At 30.8% G+C, this 15,817-nt stretch overlaps 1 protein-coding gene across 3 annotated transcripts; it reads right to left on the bottom strand.

Annotated features, from left to right (window-relative positions):
- Window positions 1-525: 525 nt before the first annotated feature.
- Window positions 526-14,245, bottom strand: LOC124362045. Of its 3 annotated transcripts, none has more exons than XM_046816218.1 (2): window positions 13,778-14,245; window positions 526-1,111 (listed from the first exon to the last, which is right to left on the bottom strand). In XM_046816218.1, exons 1-2 carry the CDS (start codon window positions 13,803-13,805, stop codon window positions 720-722), a joined length of 420 nt encoding a protein of 139 aa, XP_046672174.1. In that variant the 5' UTR covers window positions 13,806-14,245; the 3' UTR covers window positions 526-719. The 3 variants fall into 3 exon arrangements, with proteins under 3 accessions (XP_046672174.1, XP_046672160.1, XP_046672166.1); XM_046816204.1 differs by having other exon boundaries at window positions 526-1,204; window positions 13,778-14,241; XM_046816210.1 differs by having other exon boundaries at window positions 526-1,204; window positions 13,759-14,238.
- Window positions 14,246-15,817: the final 1,572 nt, after the last annotated feature.

The following is a 15,817-nucleotide window of genomic DNA, read 5'->3' as shown; positions in this document are numbered from 1 at the left end:
GTTGGTTAATCTGCTGGTTGCAACCAAACTTCTGCAGGTCAACAAATTAGTACAACGTAACTTTTACCATATTTTACAAATTTACCATACAGGGAAATTGCGTAAGTGGTCGATGTATACAAATGTTTAAATATTGTTTTAGAACAGTTATTGCTGTAGGATATTTACAATTTATGCACCATTTTAACCGCAAAATTCTCATCTATCAAAATCAAAAAAAATTTTTTATCTTTCATATTTTTTGCCAAGTGGTTCCCTTAAATCACTGCTTTCCTAAGAACTTCAATTATTTGTTTCGATTAGCAATGAATGCTTTAGTGGGTTTAAAAATACAGACAGCTAATTAAAAAAAAAATACTATATTATACTTGCAGTTGATGAAACAAGATCTTGGGTTATTGGAAATGCATTGAAGTTTTCTTATTTACACACAAACTCACGTAGTAGGGAATTCTTTCCTTGTTACTTTTAAAGGATAAAAATAAATAGTTACTTCTCTGGATTTATGAGTGAAAACTAAACGAAACAGATGGATAAAGTGTTATTTTTAGAAAATATTTTTGATTGACAGTATGTTGTTAAATACAACAACTAGCACAAAAGGCAGAAAAACATTATCATTATGAAAGCGTCAATAAAAGACTTAAACATTAAGTGATATAAATTTAAAGTTTCATGAATCTACACTTGAATATTCTACATAAAAAGACAATAAAGTTTCAAATAAAAGTAGTAAAGTTGTGATGCAGAAACATTAGATCAGCCCAGTGGTTGTAAGCTCTTACACACAGAGAGTGGAAGGTAGCAACATCATCATCCTTCCACCTGAGCCACACCTTGAGCTGGAAGTCGCTATGCTCCACCTCCAGGAACTTGGGGTTGCCGGTCCTCAGAAAGTTATCCAGGCATGGCTGTGCACCATCAGAGTCTGCCTTGACTAACTCTGTCAGGTTTCGCAAATGGCTGTTGTACAGGTGAATGGTGTCTAGAATGGTTTTGCCAGAATACTTCACAAGATGATTCAACATCTTGAAGAGAAGTTTGTCAAGAATCAGTGATTCTGAGACCAAGCATTGCATCAACTCCAAGCTGCTCTCGGACATCACGACAGCTGCAAAGGCGAACACATTTGCAACTGCCAATGACTTTATAGGAAACATCCTCTTCACACCACACAATATCCATTTTGACTGGTTATGTTTGTCTATAAAAATTGATAATTAATTGCTATTTCGTTTAACAAATAACAATGCATGTTTACTAACATTATTCTCCAAAGTAATGAAACTATAAAACTACTAACTACTTGAATGAAATATATGATTATTTGACATCAAATAATTTCAATATTATTAGTTCAGAACTAATAGTAACATCTGAGTTGTTGTGTATTATAGACTATTTAACCAATGTGAAACTAATGTGACAATGGAATTACGTCACACCTTCGTTATGAACTCTAACATTGTCAATAATGATGTTTGATATTCTATGTATAGCAAGTTCTCTTCTTCTTTTAGAAATAGATATAATGCATTACAAGTCATGTTTAATTAACTGTAAAGAAATAAAAGTCCACAATGATTCAGTGAATGAAGTCAAATGTAATTCTAATATGGAACATCCATCTGAGCATAGCAAAGTACGTAATATGTTCCAAAGTAAAATAAAAACAAGTCAAACACACACTAAAACTACAAAGAAGTCCAATTTTGTGCATTCAGTTGTTAATGATGGAAAATTCATCAACAAAATAATGTTGACTAACAATCACAGCAGTAGTGATTTATATTCTAAAACAAAACATCCGAGAAACATTACAAAAAAAGAGAGTACTAAAGGTTTACAGCTAAAGAAGAAAAAGAAAAGAGGCAAGGTATTTTTAGATTCACAAGAAGAGATTTTACATTATAAGCTAATAGACAATATGATGTTTAAACCTCTAGAAAGCAATAATTCAGTTTCAATAAGTTTTTCTGATGATGAGTCCGAAATCACAGACAATGATGTGAAACAAGCAATTGAGGGAAGAGATGGAAGCTATTTTGCTATTCCCTTAAAACGTAAAAAGGATGTTTACAAAGAATTTCTTAGATGGGCTCATCGCCATGAGCAAAATGAAAGAAGAATAAAAATAGAACAGGAAGTTCTTGAAAAATATCAAACTAAATTAAAACCTAGTTTTATTCTGCCTAACAGTACAACTTTTATCCCAAGACACGAAAACATGAAGAAAAATAATAAAGCTCAAACTAGGAGCCATACTATTCGAAAACAAAAGTTAAATTATGAAACAAAGAAAATAGGAAATAAACTAAAACAACCAATAAAAACAACAAACTTTAAACATGTACAAAGAAATATGATACAAAATAATAGTTTAGATAACAATAAGCTAAGTAAAAAACAAGATTTTAAAATTGAATCAGTAGAGTTCCAATATGATCCAGATTTCTTAAACAAACTCTACAATTCTACGAAAAAACATAAGAGAAAAGAAAATCAAAATAAGAAGAAACCCAAATCTGAAGAACTTACCAGAGAAGATATCAGCGCTGATGATTACTCAGCTCAGGAGAATTTTATGCTTCACACTCAAAAGGAGGCAATGGGCAGAAGATTCTACCAGATGTTTGTGAACAAGACAGCAAGTGACTTCTGGGACAATACAACTCTGGAGACTACCAAAATGTTGGAGATTCTCCTCCCTCTCGGTAAACATCTGCATGAGAGTCTGGACAAGCTTCCACCCAATGAGGGTAAACACTTCATGACTAACTTACAAATGTATAAAACTGAGCTTGAAAAGTTTATCGCCTTAGTAAAACAAGACAAAGCAGAGACTAGAAATGATGTAGTGGACCTTCTGGAAGAGCCTTATGACCACGTTTGTGAAACAAAGTACAATGATGAAGAAGTTAAACTAATGTTTGGCTGGAATGATGAAGAATATGGGAAATTTGACAAGTTAATGGAGGAGACGAGAGAAATGTGGTTTGATCTACAACTGTTCCATCATTGTTACCAGTTTGTGAGCGACTCGTCTGAAAGTGTGTCTGTATCTTATAACTGTTCTGATGCAGTGCTCTTACACAATAATACAATTTATGTTTGATAATATAATGCAACTGTATTGTTTAACCTTAATATAAAGTATATCTGTTTATTATTTTCAGTTCATTCATAAAAATAATACACCACTAATAAATTTACTTTCTTATTAGTGATATTGGAGTTCAGTGTTTAAATCAATATTATTACAATCCATAATCCATATTCATGGAATAGATCTGAAATGTTCCCATCCCTCTCTTCTCTCAGAAGATAAGTAAAAAGTCAAATGCAAATCAAAAACCCTTTAAAATCAGACAACTTGCAATGTATTTTGTGTCCATCTTCAGAACAAGTTGCAGAATTCCACAATTATATTTTATGTATTAGTGATGCAGAATTGAATAAATCATACACTTATTCACATAAAAATGTATTTATTAACAAACCCTTTTTATTTATTGTATTTGTAATTTATAAAACAAACATAATCTTAACAATTTATAGTCAAGATACAGAAAGTAGTGATACTATAACAATACTGATGAGATTGTTGTGATAAAACATACACTAGCATTTGAACACCAGGGGTTTTTTAAGGTTACCTTGATATGTATCTGGTGTGTTGATGTGTGACTTATTTCATCAATTGAACCATTATCTATTTAGAATGATAATTGAGAGAGCAATGTGCTTAAAAACCTGTAATATGAGAGACGATTTACATTTACTTTGTATGAATATATTAACTAAATTTGTGCAGTAAATGTTTCAAGGATGTTTTTATTTGTTTTTATAACATTGCTGTATGTTTCATCCCAATTGGGACAACCACACAATAATCACAGTGAACTCCAGCCCTGCTTGTATAAAACAATTACTTTAAGCAATAACTTGAGGTCAAAACGCTCCAGTAATCATGTGAGCCCTGAAGAAGCTGTCAGAATAAAAAATGAGAGCTGTTTTCTGGTAGAGCAACTTATCACTGTTGGAAACCATGTACATAAACTTTTAAAGGATCTTCCAGAAAGAAAAGGAAGTGAATTTCTGAAAGGTCTAAAAGATTATAACAAAGCATTTGAGAAGTTCAGTGATCTGATTAAGCATGACAACATCAACACTCGGAAGGATGTAGAAAGGTTTCTGCAGCAACCACATCCAAACATTGCAGAGACGGATTATCGAGAATGGGACATCCGGACACGTTTCAATTGGTCGGATGAACACTACCACGAGTTTCAGCAGCTTATGAATATAGCTCGGGAACTCTGGATTGAGCTCATCTACTTACATACATATTATTGAGTTTATTATTTGTAAATAGTTAAACAATCAGAACATATCTCAATCATTAACCACTTGTAGTGTTCCTTTAAGCCCCAAAACCAGGGACTTTCTTTCTGGATATGGCTGTGAACAGATCAACATGATATTTTTTGTAAAGCTTAATACGTTTTATATTTTTGTAAAATAAGACCTTTTCCAAACTAATAGTAATTATTAATTTAAAACTATAACTGAATTAAGTTTTTCTATTTTTTAAATAAATGTGTTATTAATAAAAGCATTATTTTAAATTATAATTACAAACAGCTGTATAATCCGCAATACTAACTGTTTTATCCAAAGCATATAATTTTGAATGAATACACAAAATATACATTCTTCTGACAAGTATTCAAAATGAATGTCTCATTTTTCCTGGCATAACAATTACTTTTTGTGCACCAAGATTTATTTTAAAATTTTACTGATTTTAATTAGAATATAATTTTGAAGTGGTATAATTGAATGTAGTAGTATATAGGTGTTTCATTGCTCTTGATATATTTGTTCAAAATTAAAACTATAGTAATATTTTTAACCATCCCAAACCCCTTCACACTAAAAAATATTTGATGGAATTTTAGGAATATTTGAAAAATGTACCAGTTTGTACTATATGAAACGAATCAACATTACACATTCAAATATTAATGCAATATTTAATCTTAAAAAAGTTATATCTTTAAGATTTCATTAATTGCTATATTTGTGATTGGTTTTTATCAGAATAATTATTTGTTCACACATTTGATATAAAACATCAATAAAGATGTTTTCCTTTCCTAAACATGACAACACCAGCAGTAGTACTTATTGTGGCAGGCCTTGTTTTTGTTACTGGAGATGTACTGAAGATTTGTGAGGATGTGAAGAAAGCTGATGAGATAATCTGTGAAAAAATACATCACCCGACAATAACAAACCGTGAGAAAGTCTTTTCTGACATAAAATATTACATCACCACTCTACCTCCCTTACTCGAAGCTCTGAAGGCTGACAAGGATCGTACTATTGAGATGTGCAAGGATGTTCTTCAGCTAGGTACATCTCGCTTCATGAACATTCACTATGACTATGATCATTTGATGAGGGGATTTAACTGGACTGATGACGATATGAACATGTACAGGGACTTGCGTGATAACACACTTACTGAATGGGTTAAAATGGAGCCATTTATATTCAACTAAAGAATATTTATTATTTTATAAAAATTATTTGCAGTGGACATTGTATAGTGTTTACAAGCAGCTTGTATAGGAGGCTTAAATAATAATTATAAGCAATTTTATAGGTTTTAACAGAACTTATAAGTCAGAATAATATATTTACACATTTGGTACAAAACTTCAATAAAGATTATTTCCTGTTTTACTTACTTCACACTAATACTTTTTCAAAAATAGTTTTCAGTGTAATCAACTGAAAGAGTTTAAAAGAGTTAAGCAAGGACTAGAGATGTTATCATGAAAGATAACATTCTATAGGATAAAAGTTTAGTATTAGTATACATATAACTATGCCTAAAGGCATTAATTATCTCTTACTATGAGTGTAACTCATATTTAAATTGCAAAATCCTTATTTATCTTGTAAATTTAAGTTTAAAGTTAAAACATAAAAACTATGATATTGCAGAGTGAGTAGAACAAATTATTTATATATTATTTATTATTATAAATTGGGACAAAATACATATATGAATTAATTTACTAAATTTAAGTGTAATGCATTAGATCTATTGTGGTTATACTTTTTTGCACTACTACTATGTTTAGTTATTTAATTAAATCATTCTAATAGTTCCATCACAGGAAGATGCCATCACAGGTTTATTTTCAACACATCCCTTTAATACTAATATGGTAAAGAGATTTCTTTCTTTATGACTGCATATAAGTATGTTTAGAAAGTCACGAAGCATATGGTTGGATAACAGGATTACAAGACATTTGCCATCATTTTATGTTACAACAGAAAAACAATTTTCAGAAAATTGGTATCTGCTCTCTTCATCAGTTGTCAAATCCTAAAACATAAGGTTAAGTAAACAAGACCTTCCGGCTGACCAGTCACATGATTTATGTAGATTTCTATTCCAGTTCAAAGGACTGGTACATAGAATCTTACATCACTGAACCACCTGGTGCTGTAAAAACCACAAGAATGTACATTAAACTAACAGACACAGAGAACTTAACCTCTACGACCTTCTGGCTTCTGGCACCTCTCCTCTTGGAGCTCTTAGACTAGAACCTCCCAGCCTCTAGCAAGTCCCTGCCTTCAGAAACTCCCAGGCCTCTGGTAGCTTGCTTTCTTTAGCTGTTCTTGGTCTTTGGAAGCTCTCAGCTTCTACATCCTCTTAGCCTTCTACTGGCCAGCTGTCAGAAGGTCTCAGCTTCTGGCAGCTCCCCACCTTTGGCAATTGACCTTTTAGAGCTCTCAGTCTTTAGGACCTCCTGGCCTCTGCTAGGGCCCGACCTCTAGCAGACCTTTCCTCTGGGAGCTCTCAACCTCTATAACCTCCCAGTTCCTGGCATGTCATGTCCTTTGTATGTCTTGGCCTTTGCTAAGTTGCTGCTTCTGGATACCTCTGGCAGTCTTGACTCTTTAGTAGCTCTAGCTTCTAGGACTTACCGGCCTCTTGTTGATCCCGACCTCTGCTAGAGCTTATCTTCAGCAACCCCATGTCTCCAGCAGCTCTCGGCCTTTTTGAACTCTGCTCCGTTCTCTTTCAAAAAATATTAATTGCATTTCATGATTAATTCCATTGAACAGAATTGTTAAAATTTGTTGTTGAATTGTTTTTAAAATATATCCTACCATGAAGTGTTTAGCATAAAACTGTGTACAGTATAGTTCTGAGCATGGGATTGTACGAAAGTGAGTCAAATTCCATGCTCAATTAACATTTATCATATGAAATGTAAATGCCAATTTTGGTTAAAATCGATCCAAACATAAGTTGTCTTGAGTAATTTTACATATAATAAATTTGGTCCTAAAGCTTTTCTAACTTGTGGCACTGAGAAAATTTCCTTAGTACACATTTAATTAGCATAGGTAATTTTAATTTCGATTTTAGTTAAAACATACCAACTACAAGACTTTTACAGTATATCTCGTATCAAACGATTTTTGCCTGAGGGCTTTATCTTCTTAGCTTCCATGGGCAATTGCAATTTAAAAATTTTTCAAATTTCTTAATTGTCACATGTCTGTCTTACATGTATAGAAAAGCTACAAAACTGGTGACATTGTTAAGTTATCTTAACCTAAATCTTAAAAACTAAATGCAGTTTTAACAATTAAATAACTTTGCCAACATTTAAAATATTAACATATTTTAACAATATATAGTCTAAATACATGATTGTATATATCTAATATATATATTAGCTATGTTTTATGAAACTCAGTAATACTATAGAATACTTTATCACACAAGTAAGTATTTACTGATCCTTAAGATGAATTTATATTACTTATAGCTATAATATGAGGTCAAAAAAAATATCATGACTTTTTTATTACCCCAGGTTACATATATTCGTATTTTAATTTTGTTGGTACACATGTCTCTGACGTATGCCAACAAGTTCACCCATTTTGAATGTTCAGTTCATTGTTGACAGCTGATTTGCTTGCACTTGTCATGGCACGTCTATTGTCGATTTGTGCCTATTGGATCAGAGGGCCGAGAAGATATGAACGACAAACAGCATGCCGTTCACCCGAGCATGTCAAGAACAGACGAAAACTAGTTTTGGCCAATCAAGAAATCTTTATTGTCTTTAAGCACTTGACAATGCAATGGACAACGTCACTTTTTCTTATATCTTAAAGGCCTACTCCTATCACACCTTTAAAACCCCATAATACAAGTGTAATGATTAGACAGTAAGTCAAAGTAAATTTTATATGTTCATTGTAGATGTGAATAATGTCACAATTTGGTCATTAAAAAGAAAATAAAAGTAAATATGGTGTTAGCAGCATCTCATTAAATATATATATATATTTTTTGGAAACGTTACATCGACGATATCTTCATGATATGGACATATAGTAACGAACAATTACAACATTTTTTACAATCACTGAACACTTTCTGCAACTTAAAATTTACGTGGGAGATATCTGATTCAATTGTGAGTTTCCTGGATATAGATATTTTTATTAAAAATCAGAAGTTGAAAACTAAGATCAATATAAAAAACACCAACACATTTCAATATCTACATTATGACAGTTATCATCCGTCCCATGTCAAAAAAGCCATTCCAAAGAGTTTAGCTAAAAGAGGCCAAAATTTATGCAGTGACAAATATCACTTAGAACAATATATTGATAATTTATTATCAGCATTTTCCAAAAGGGGTTATCCACGCAAACTTTTAAACAACAAACTGAACACTAAATCACTATCAATTGGAACAAATAAATCTAAATTTGACAATAATGATCCAAAGTTTTTAATAAAATACTACCCTGGACTTTACAAAATTAACAATATACTTCGAGTAGCATACATTTTATTGGACAGCTCTGCTTCAACTAAAAACATTTTCAAATACATTCCAAAAATAAGATTTAGAAAACCTCCAGTTTTGAAAGATATTTTAGTCCATCCAAAATTACCTAAACACAATGACCAAGAAACCATGACAGTTGGGTCACATCCTTGCAATAAACCCAGGTGTTTAGTTTGCAGCATGTGCTCTACTTCAAAAACATTTACAAGTAGTTCTACAAAAAAATCATACAGTATATTTGAAGACTTAACATGCGAATCAAAAAATATTGTTTACCAAATTCAGTGCAAGTTATGCCCTAAAGATTATATTGTCTCAACGATAAATTCTCTTAGAACAAGGATGACAGGGCACAGGTATGCATATAAACATAAGAAGACAGAGCAACCTCTAGTGGCACATGGTTTAATACATAATTTAAATTTTGAAGACACATATTCAGTGAAACCAATTAGAAAAATATCAGAAAATTTAAGTACAAACAGTCTAAGAACCATGGAACAAGCCCATCAACTTGTCACTAAATCAAAATTTCCAAGTGGATTAAATTTGAGGTGACTTAGTCAACAAAGTGAAGTTATAAAATTAAATCATATGTTTACCATTCTACATAATTCATTCTTAATTTTCATTTTCTGTGTTGATGTTTTGTTTTATTTTTATTATGTTTTTATAGCCCTATTTATATGTTTGTAATTTCCTGAAGACAGCTTAAGCCGAAATATAGAAACTGTTAATACATTTGAAGATTTCTTATTGAAAATTAATATATAATATTAATATATAATATATTGAATATATATTTATATATCTAAAACATTACATACAGAATAAATTAAATAGTAAATAAAAACAATAAAACAAATAAAAAGTAACAATAAAATATCATCGAATCACCATTAGAGAAGTTACAGAGGACCTGAACGTATTGATTGGCTTGTGCCATTAGATTTTTACCCATGATTTGGGCTTGATATAGGTCACTGTGAAATTTATTGCTCAATTTTTACCAAAAAACAGCAGTGCATTACTATTGCTAATGAGGTATTGCACTCTGTCCGCTATGACCCAAATTGTTTCAGAGGGTCATAACCAGTGACGACTCATGGGTTTACGGTTATGGCATAGAAACCATAGCTCAATCATCCCAATAGAAGCTGCCACACAAGCCAAGAGCGAAAAAGGTGCACAAGTTCAGTAGTTGAATGTAAAAGTTTTGCTTACAGTTTTTTTTTTTTTTTTTTTTTTTTTTTTTTTTTTTTTTTTTTTTTTTTTTTTTGCAGGAGCATGGTGCATCATGAGTTCTTGTCACAGAGTAGAACTGTCAATAAGAAATATTATTTCCAAGTTATGCACAATTTGCACGAAGCAATCTGCCAGAAGTGCCCGGATTTTTGGAAGAACAAAAATTGGCTTTTGCTCCACAATAACACCCCTGCTCACACATTGTTACTTTTTTGGCCAAAACAAACACATTAATGATGACCCAGGAAACGTATTCTCCAGATTTGGCCCCCTGTATTTTTTTTTGTTCCCAAAACTGAAGAGGACCATGAATGAACAACGCTACGCTACAATTATTGACAAGATAAAGATGACATTGAAGGAGGAACTGAACAAGATAAAAAAAACAAATTTTTGAAGTGCTTCGAGGATTAGAAGGAACGGCACAAGAGCATAATATGTAATGGGTATTACTTTGAAGGGGACATAATTTATATTGATAAATAAATATTTAAAAAAACTAAAGTTGCGATATGTTTTGGATATTGGATATTAAAAATCAGTTTTGTGTCATGTGCATTACTGATGAATATTCTGGTTTTTATACATATAATTTAAATTTTGTTTTATGTAAAGTAAACTATAAAGAAGGAACTGCTACATCTGCTTTGCTGGTATTGTTCCACAACAAAATTCTGTACTGCAATATTGAGTGGACAATACTGTAATAAATCATTACTCTTGTGTTTAAATCAATTTGATTTCTCAAAACTAACATCTAGAAATAAGTTTTATTGAGCTTACTACACAAAATTTATGTCATTACTCCAGTCTAAATGGTTGTCTATTCCAATCCTAAAAAACTCTGTACTTTTTACTACTGATAAGTCAGAACCCTTATCAAAGGAGCCAGATTGTTTATTTTGATAAGTTTTAAATTCTATGATTTGCTTTTTATTACTGTTTAGTTTCAGGCCATTTACTGAAAACCAATCTGATAATTCTGTAATTTGTATCTTTATATAGTGTATTAACAAGATTTTTCAAATTGTTTGCTTGGATCGCCATTGATTGGTATTGTGTGTTAAGTTTGAAGACAGGTCATTAATAAATATCAAAAATATGAGTGGGCCCAGAATTGAACCTTGGGGACCACCAATCTTATCTTCTTCCTACTCAGATATTGATTTTAAACCCTTTTTTATTCCAGTAGTTCTTTGTTAATGCCATTTGAGATATGGTTCTCTCCATTCCAAGACAATATTTCAGCTTGTTCAGCAAAATCAACAAAACAATCAAATGCTTTAGATATGTTACAGAAAACTCCAACAGTCTTCTGCGACCCATCCAAGGCTTTTGTTACAGGTTTAAGAAATTCAGAGATTGCCAAAATTGTTTTACTCTTGTCTAAATCAAAACTGTTTTGTGTCTAAAATGCTAAAGATTTCAAGAAATGAAAGCATTTGATTTTTTTCATTATCTTTTCAACAATTTTAGATAAGACAGGCAATTTTTGATTATATTTGTTCTATAGTATATTTAAATCAATTTTGGCTAAAACCCATCCAACCAAATAAGATCTTTTGTTTTTATAAACTCCTTTTGTCTAGTTCAGCAAAATTATTATGAAGTAAGAAAACTGTAAAAACAAAAAAGCCATTTAACCTTCAGAAGTGGGGCCCATATTTTTTAACAAGTATTTGATCAATAATTATTTCAGGTCATCTTATATTGTTTAATACAACATGTCAAGATATGACATCATGCTGCTCTCAAACATAAATAAAAAAACAGTCATAATGTTACATTATATATTAAATATTATTAAACATCTTTTATAGATTGAAATCTTACAATGATAACAAAAACTGTATTAAATTTATATTCAGTTGACCAACTGTAGGTATATAGTTAAAAATTTAAAAAGGATATACAACTCACAGTTCAACATTCTGCAAGGTGGAACTAATCTACTCTTTGCCAAACAGAACTGGCTTTGACCACACATAATTTATGCCTTACAATCTTCACATGCATGCAAGGTGTATTCTATTGTAAAGCCAATGTTGGTAGACAAGTTATAGGTGAATAAAAAGAACGAAACCCCTTAGCAAGGCTACTATATGTGAATTAACCAGGCCTGTTGTATACAATGTCAATCTAGAAAATACTGGTTGTCAATACATACATACATACATATATATATATATATATATATATATATATATATATATATATATATATATATACTACTTGGTTTATTGTAGATGTGAATTTTTAGGTTGTATAAACTACAATGAGTTGTGGCCCATCTGGTACAAGTACTTAGCAAGTAACTAATTTTCTAATGACATAATTATAAAGCTGTGATTATCTAGTTCTCAGTTTCAAAAACAGTTCCTCCTATAAATATTGGTAAAATTGGTACCTATAATTTAAATAATTAAATATAATACTAAAGTATTGTGATTAAATTATAAAACATTTAACGCAATATACTTAAATTTAATCTTAACTATTAGATGTATTTTGTCCTTATTTATAATAATAAATAATCAGATCACCACGAATTGTTCCAATCCCACTGCTAAATTAAAGTTTTTGGGTATCCCGTTATATTTAAAGTTAAACCTAGAACATAAAATAAAGATTTTTAGTTTAACTATGCCTTATATCCTAATAAATCATACTGAACTTTCATCCTGTAGAATGTTCACTTTCATCCAAACATCCCTAGTACGTTCTCTTAACTCTTTAAACTCTTTCAGCTGCTTTTCATTCCATTGAAAACTATTATCAATGTTGTCAATTTTAAGAGTGAGATTCATGAATCTGGCACTCCTTTCACCAATAAAATGTTTGACATTATCAGAAACATTCATTTTGTGTTTCATCAAAATAACAACAAGCTTCTCAATCTCATTGATGTATGACTTTATATATTTGTTTATTTTGAATTTTTGGTCTTTCCTTGGATACTGTAAAATGTTACATATGTTGTCATCAATAGCACTTGCTTCTTTGCAAATGTCAGTTGTAATCTCAGCATCATGAGTAACCACACATTGTTTAATAAATACTAATAAAGACGTGGCAGTGAAAAACAACACATTTGTTTGTAAACTATTCACTTTCATTTTTAGTTTATAGGTTCATTACACCACTGATTATACATCACACAACCAGTTGAATATTTATGTTTCAAATCTTGAAGTGCAATTGTTGGTAGGGAAAAATTATTATTTTTTGTAAATTGTATAGGTAAACAAGTATATATTTCTACAAATACAATAGAAAATACAGTGCCATCAATAAAATGTGTTCTGATTCTTAATTATGTGTACAATAGTTTTAGATTTTCGTGAATAAAGATATATTTAACTGAATTTAATATTACATAACCAGTTTCACAAAGTAAACTGAAGTAGTAATCTGTGTGTATTTTGATAACTACTAACATTACTGTTGTATTAAAATGATTATTGACATTTTCAACATTTGATAATTATACGATTCATTCTTCAAATGCTTAATATGTAATCCTTGAAGAATGTGATTGTAGAAATAAGTTATATCATAGGATGCAACATTTTATAACAATATACAATAGTTTTATACTAACCTGTTTGTTGTTTTGTTACCTTGGAAGTTGCTATGAGTTTTCTCCATTCACCAACATGTCAGTGTCGAATGTACTGAAGGAAATAAGAGGACTTGATAATTCTTTGCTTGACTTGTTCACAACACTTCCTAAAGGCAAAGGTCCTCGGATGCTGGAATACATGAAACTTTACATTCAGGCGATGAAAGAAATGGTTTATTATGCATATGAGAACAAAACAAAAATAAAAATTGAAGCCAATGATCTCATAGAACAAGTTGGTCCTGAGTTCCTAGAGTATCAGTTTGATAGAGAGAAGATTAGAGAAAATTTTGAATGGGAGTCCAAAGAGTATGATGACATGTACGACTTGAGACTGAAAACTGTCAAAGTTTGGAATGATTTTCAAGATAATTTTTAACTTTGAAACTATTTATAATTACAATATTTTATAGTCAATATCATTTTTCAAATTTGATCCATGTTCAAATAAAATTGTATTATTTCATCTCTTTTGTAAAATACATCCTATTCTATAAAATTAATATTAACGTTCAAACTAACCAAATTAAACCAATTTTACTCAATAATTATATGCTCTTAAGATTGATATCTTACATTATTATGATTTAGTATGATAGCTGTTGTTTTGACAGTGTCAGCACTTACTCAAACAATATCAAAGTTTGGCTTAACTCAGGAAGTCAGAAATGTTGAAGAAGTTTGTCAAGATGTGAAAGATTCGGATGATTATCTGTGTCAACTGTTGCAACGTCCAGAACCTTTCAAGAGAAATAAAATATTTCCCAGCATTAAGGAATATATTAGATGTTTTGACCGCTTGGCAAACTGCCTTCACGCTGAACCCAACAGGACTCTGGAGGTCTGTGAGGAGGTGTTCCAAGAACAAGGAGCAAACTTTATGCATATTCGTTTTGACAGAGATGATCTGATAAATGGTTTTCTATGGAATGAAACTGACATGGCAGAGTACGAGAAATGGAGAGGAAAAACTTTGGACTCATGGCTGAAATGTGAAAAGTTCATTTATAGTCACAGTTCTTTTCAGATTTTTTGACGTTATAAATTAATTCAATAACTTTAAAAATGTTCTAAATTGGTAGTTATGCTAACAAACAGTTCATTATTTTTGAGTTCAAAAATATAAATAGAATATATTATTAACTGATGTAAAATCATAGGACTTCAAATCTACTTTAAAAATGTCAAAACCAAAAATACAACTCCAATAAAATGTTATACTGTGGACACTAATATAAAAAGGAACTATTAAATGAATATATTTACTTTAATGGATGTTGTTAACTTTGATGTTAAAATAAATAAAAGTATAAAAAATTATTTTATTGAAAAATTATGTTCCAACATGAACCTTTGTGTGAAAGGGAAGAATTAGAAGAACAAAAAGAAAATTAAAAACTCAAGAAAAATACCATTGTCAGAATGATTTATTGCCTTTAGCTAATGGTGTTGTTTTCCTTCAAGCCATATAGAAGTTGAAATTTATTGCGTGTGTCAAAGAAGTTCCTAAAATCCATTTTTGTAATAAAGAAACGTTATACATTTTTCTGCTTTTTGGATTAGCTAGAGAAGATGGTTCAGAACTGTTAACAAATTCTAAAGTTCAATAAATTGTAATGCTTGAAAATTATTGTATTATTATTGTAGTATGTATAAATAGAGAATAGAACACAGCCTGATATTTAATCCTTAAAATGCCCATTCTGATGTGAGAAACTAATAGAGTACTGAAAGTCTACTACAGCGGAACGTGGAAGAGGAATTCATTTTAATCCCCTAATGCAAAAATAATTATTTTGTTTTGAAAAATGAATGACACATATATGTACACTATTAACATTTGACATTTTTATTTTATTGGCTAAGAGTTAGCAAAGCCTATATCAGACGATTTCTATCTGTTTGTCTACATGGTATCTCAAGAACAAACTGACCTGTAGACTTGAAATTTTGCACAAATCTGCGTAGGCAACATCAAGTTCATAACACTACCTTGATAGAAATGAAACTCCTTGCAAAATGTAAAATCTACAGATGA

This window comes from Homalodisca vitripennis, chromosome 1 (assembly GCF_021130785.1).
Source record: "Homalodisca vitripennis isolate AUS2020 chromosome 1, UT_GWSS_2.1, whole genome shotgun sequence".
Lineage (NCBI taxonomy): Eukaryota > Metazoa > Arthropoda > Insecta > Hemiptera > Cicadellidae > Homalodisca > Homalodisca vitripennis.
Note: the sequence above shows the minus strand (reverse complement) of the source record. Positions and strands in the feature narration are given on the sequence as shown.

Bases quoted from the DNA above. Each gene is read 5' to 3' on its own strand.
- LOC124362045 (XM_046816204.1), bottom strand. From the start codon at position 13,805: ATGGAGAAAACTCATAGCAACTTCCAAG. The intron at 1,205-13,777 runs GTAACAAAACAA...CAATTTTTATAG, and splicing joins AACTCATAGCAACTTCCAAG to ACAAACATAACCAGTCAAAA.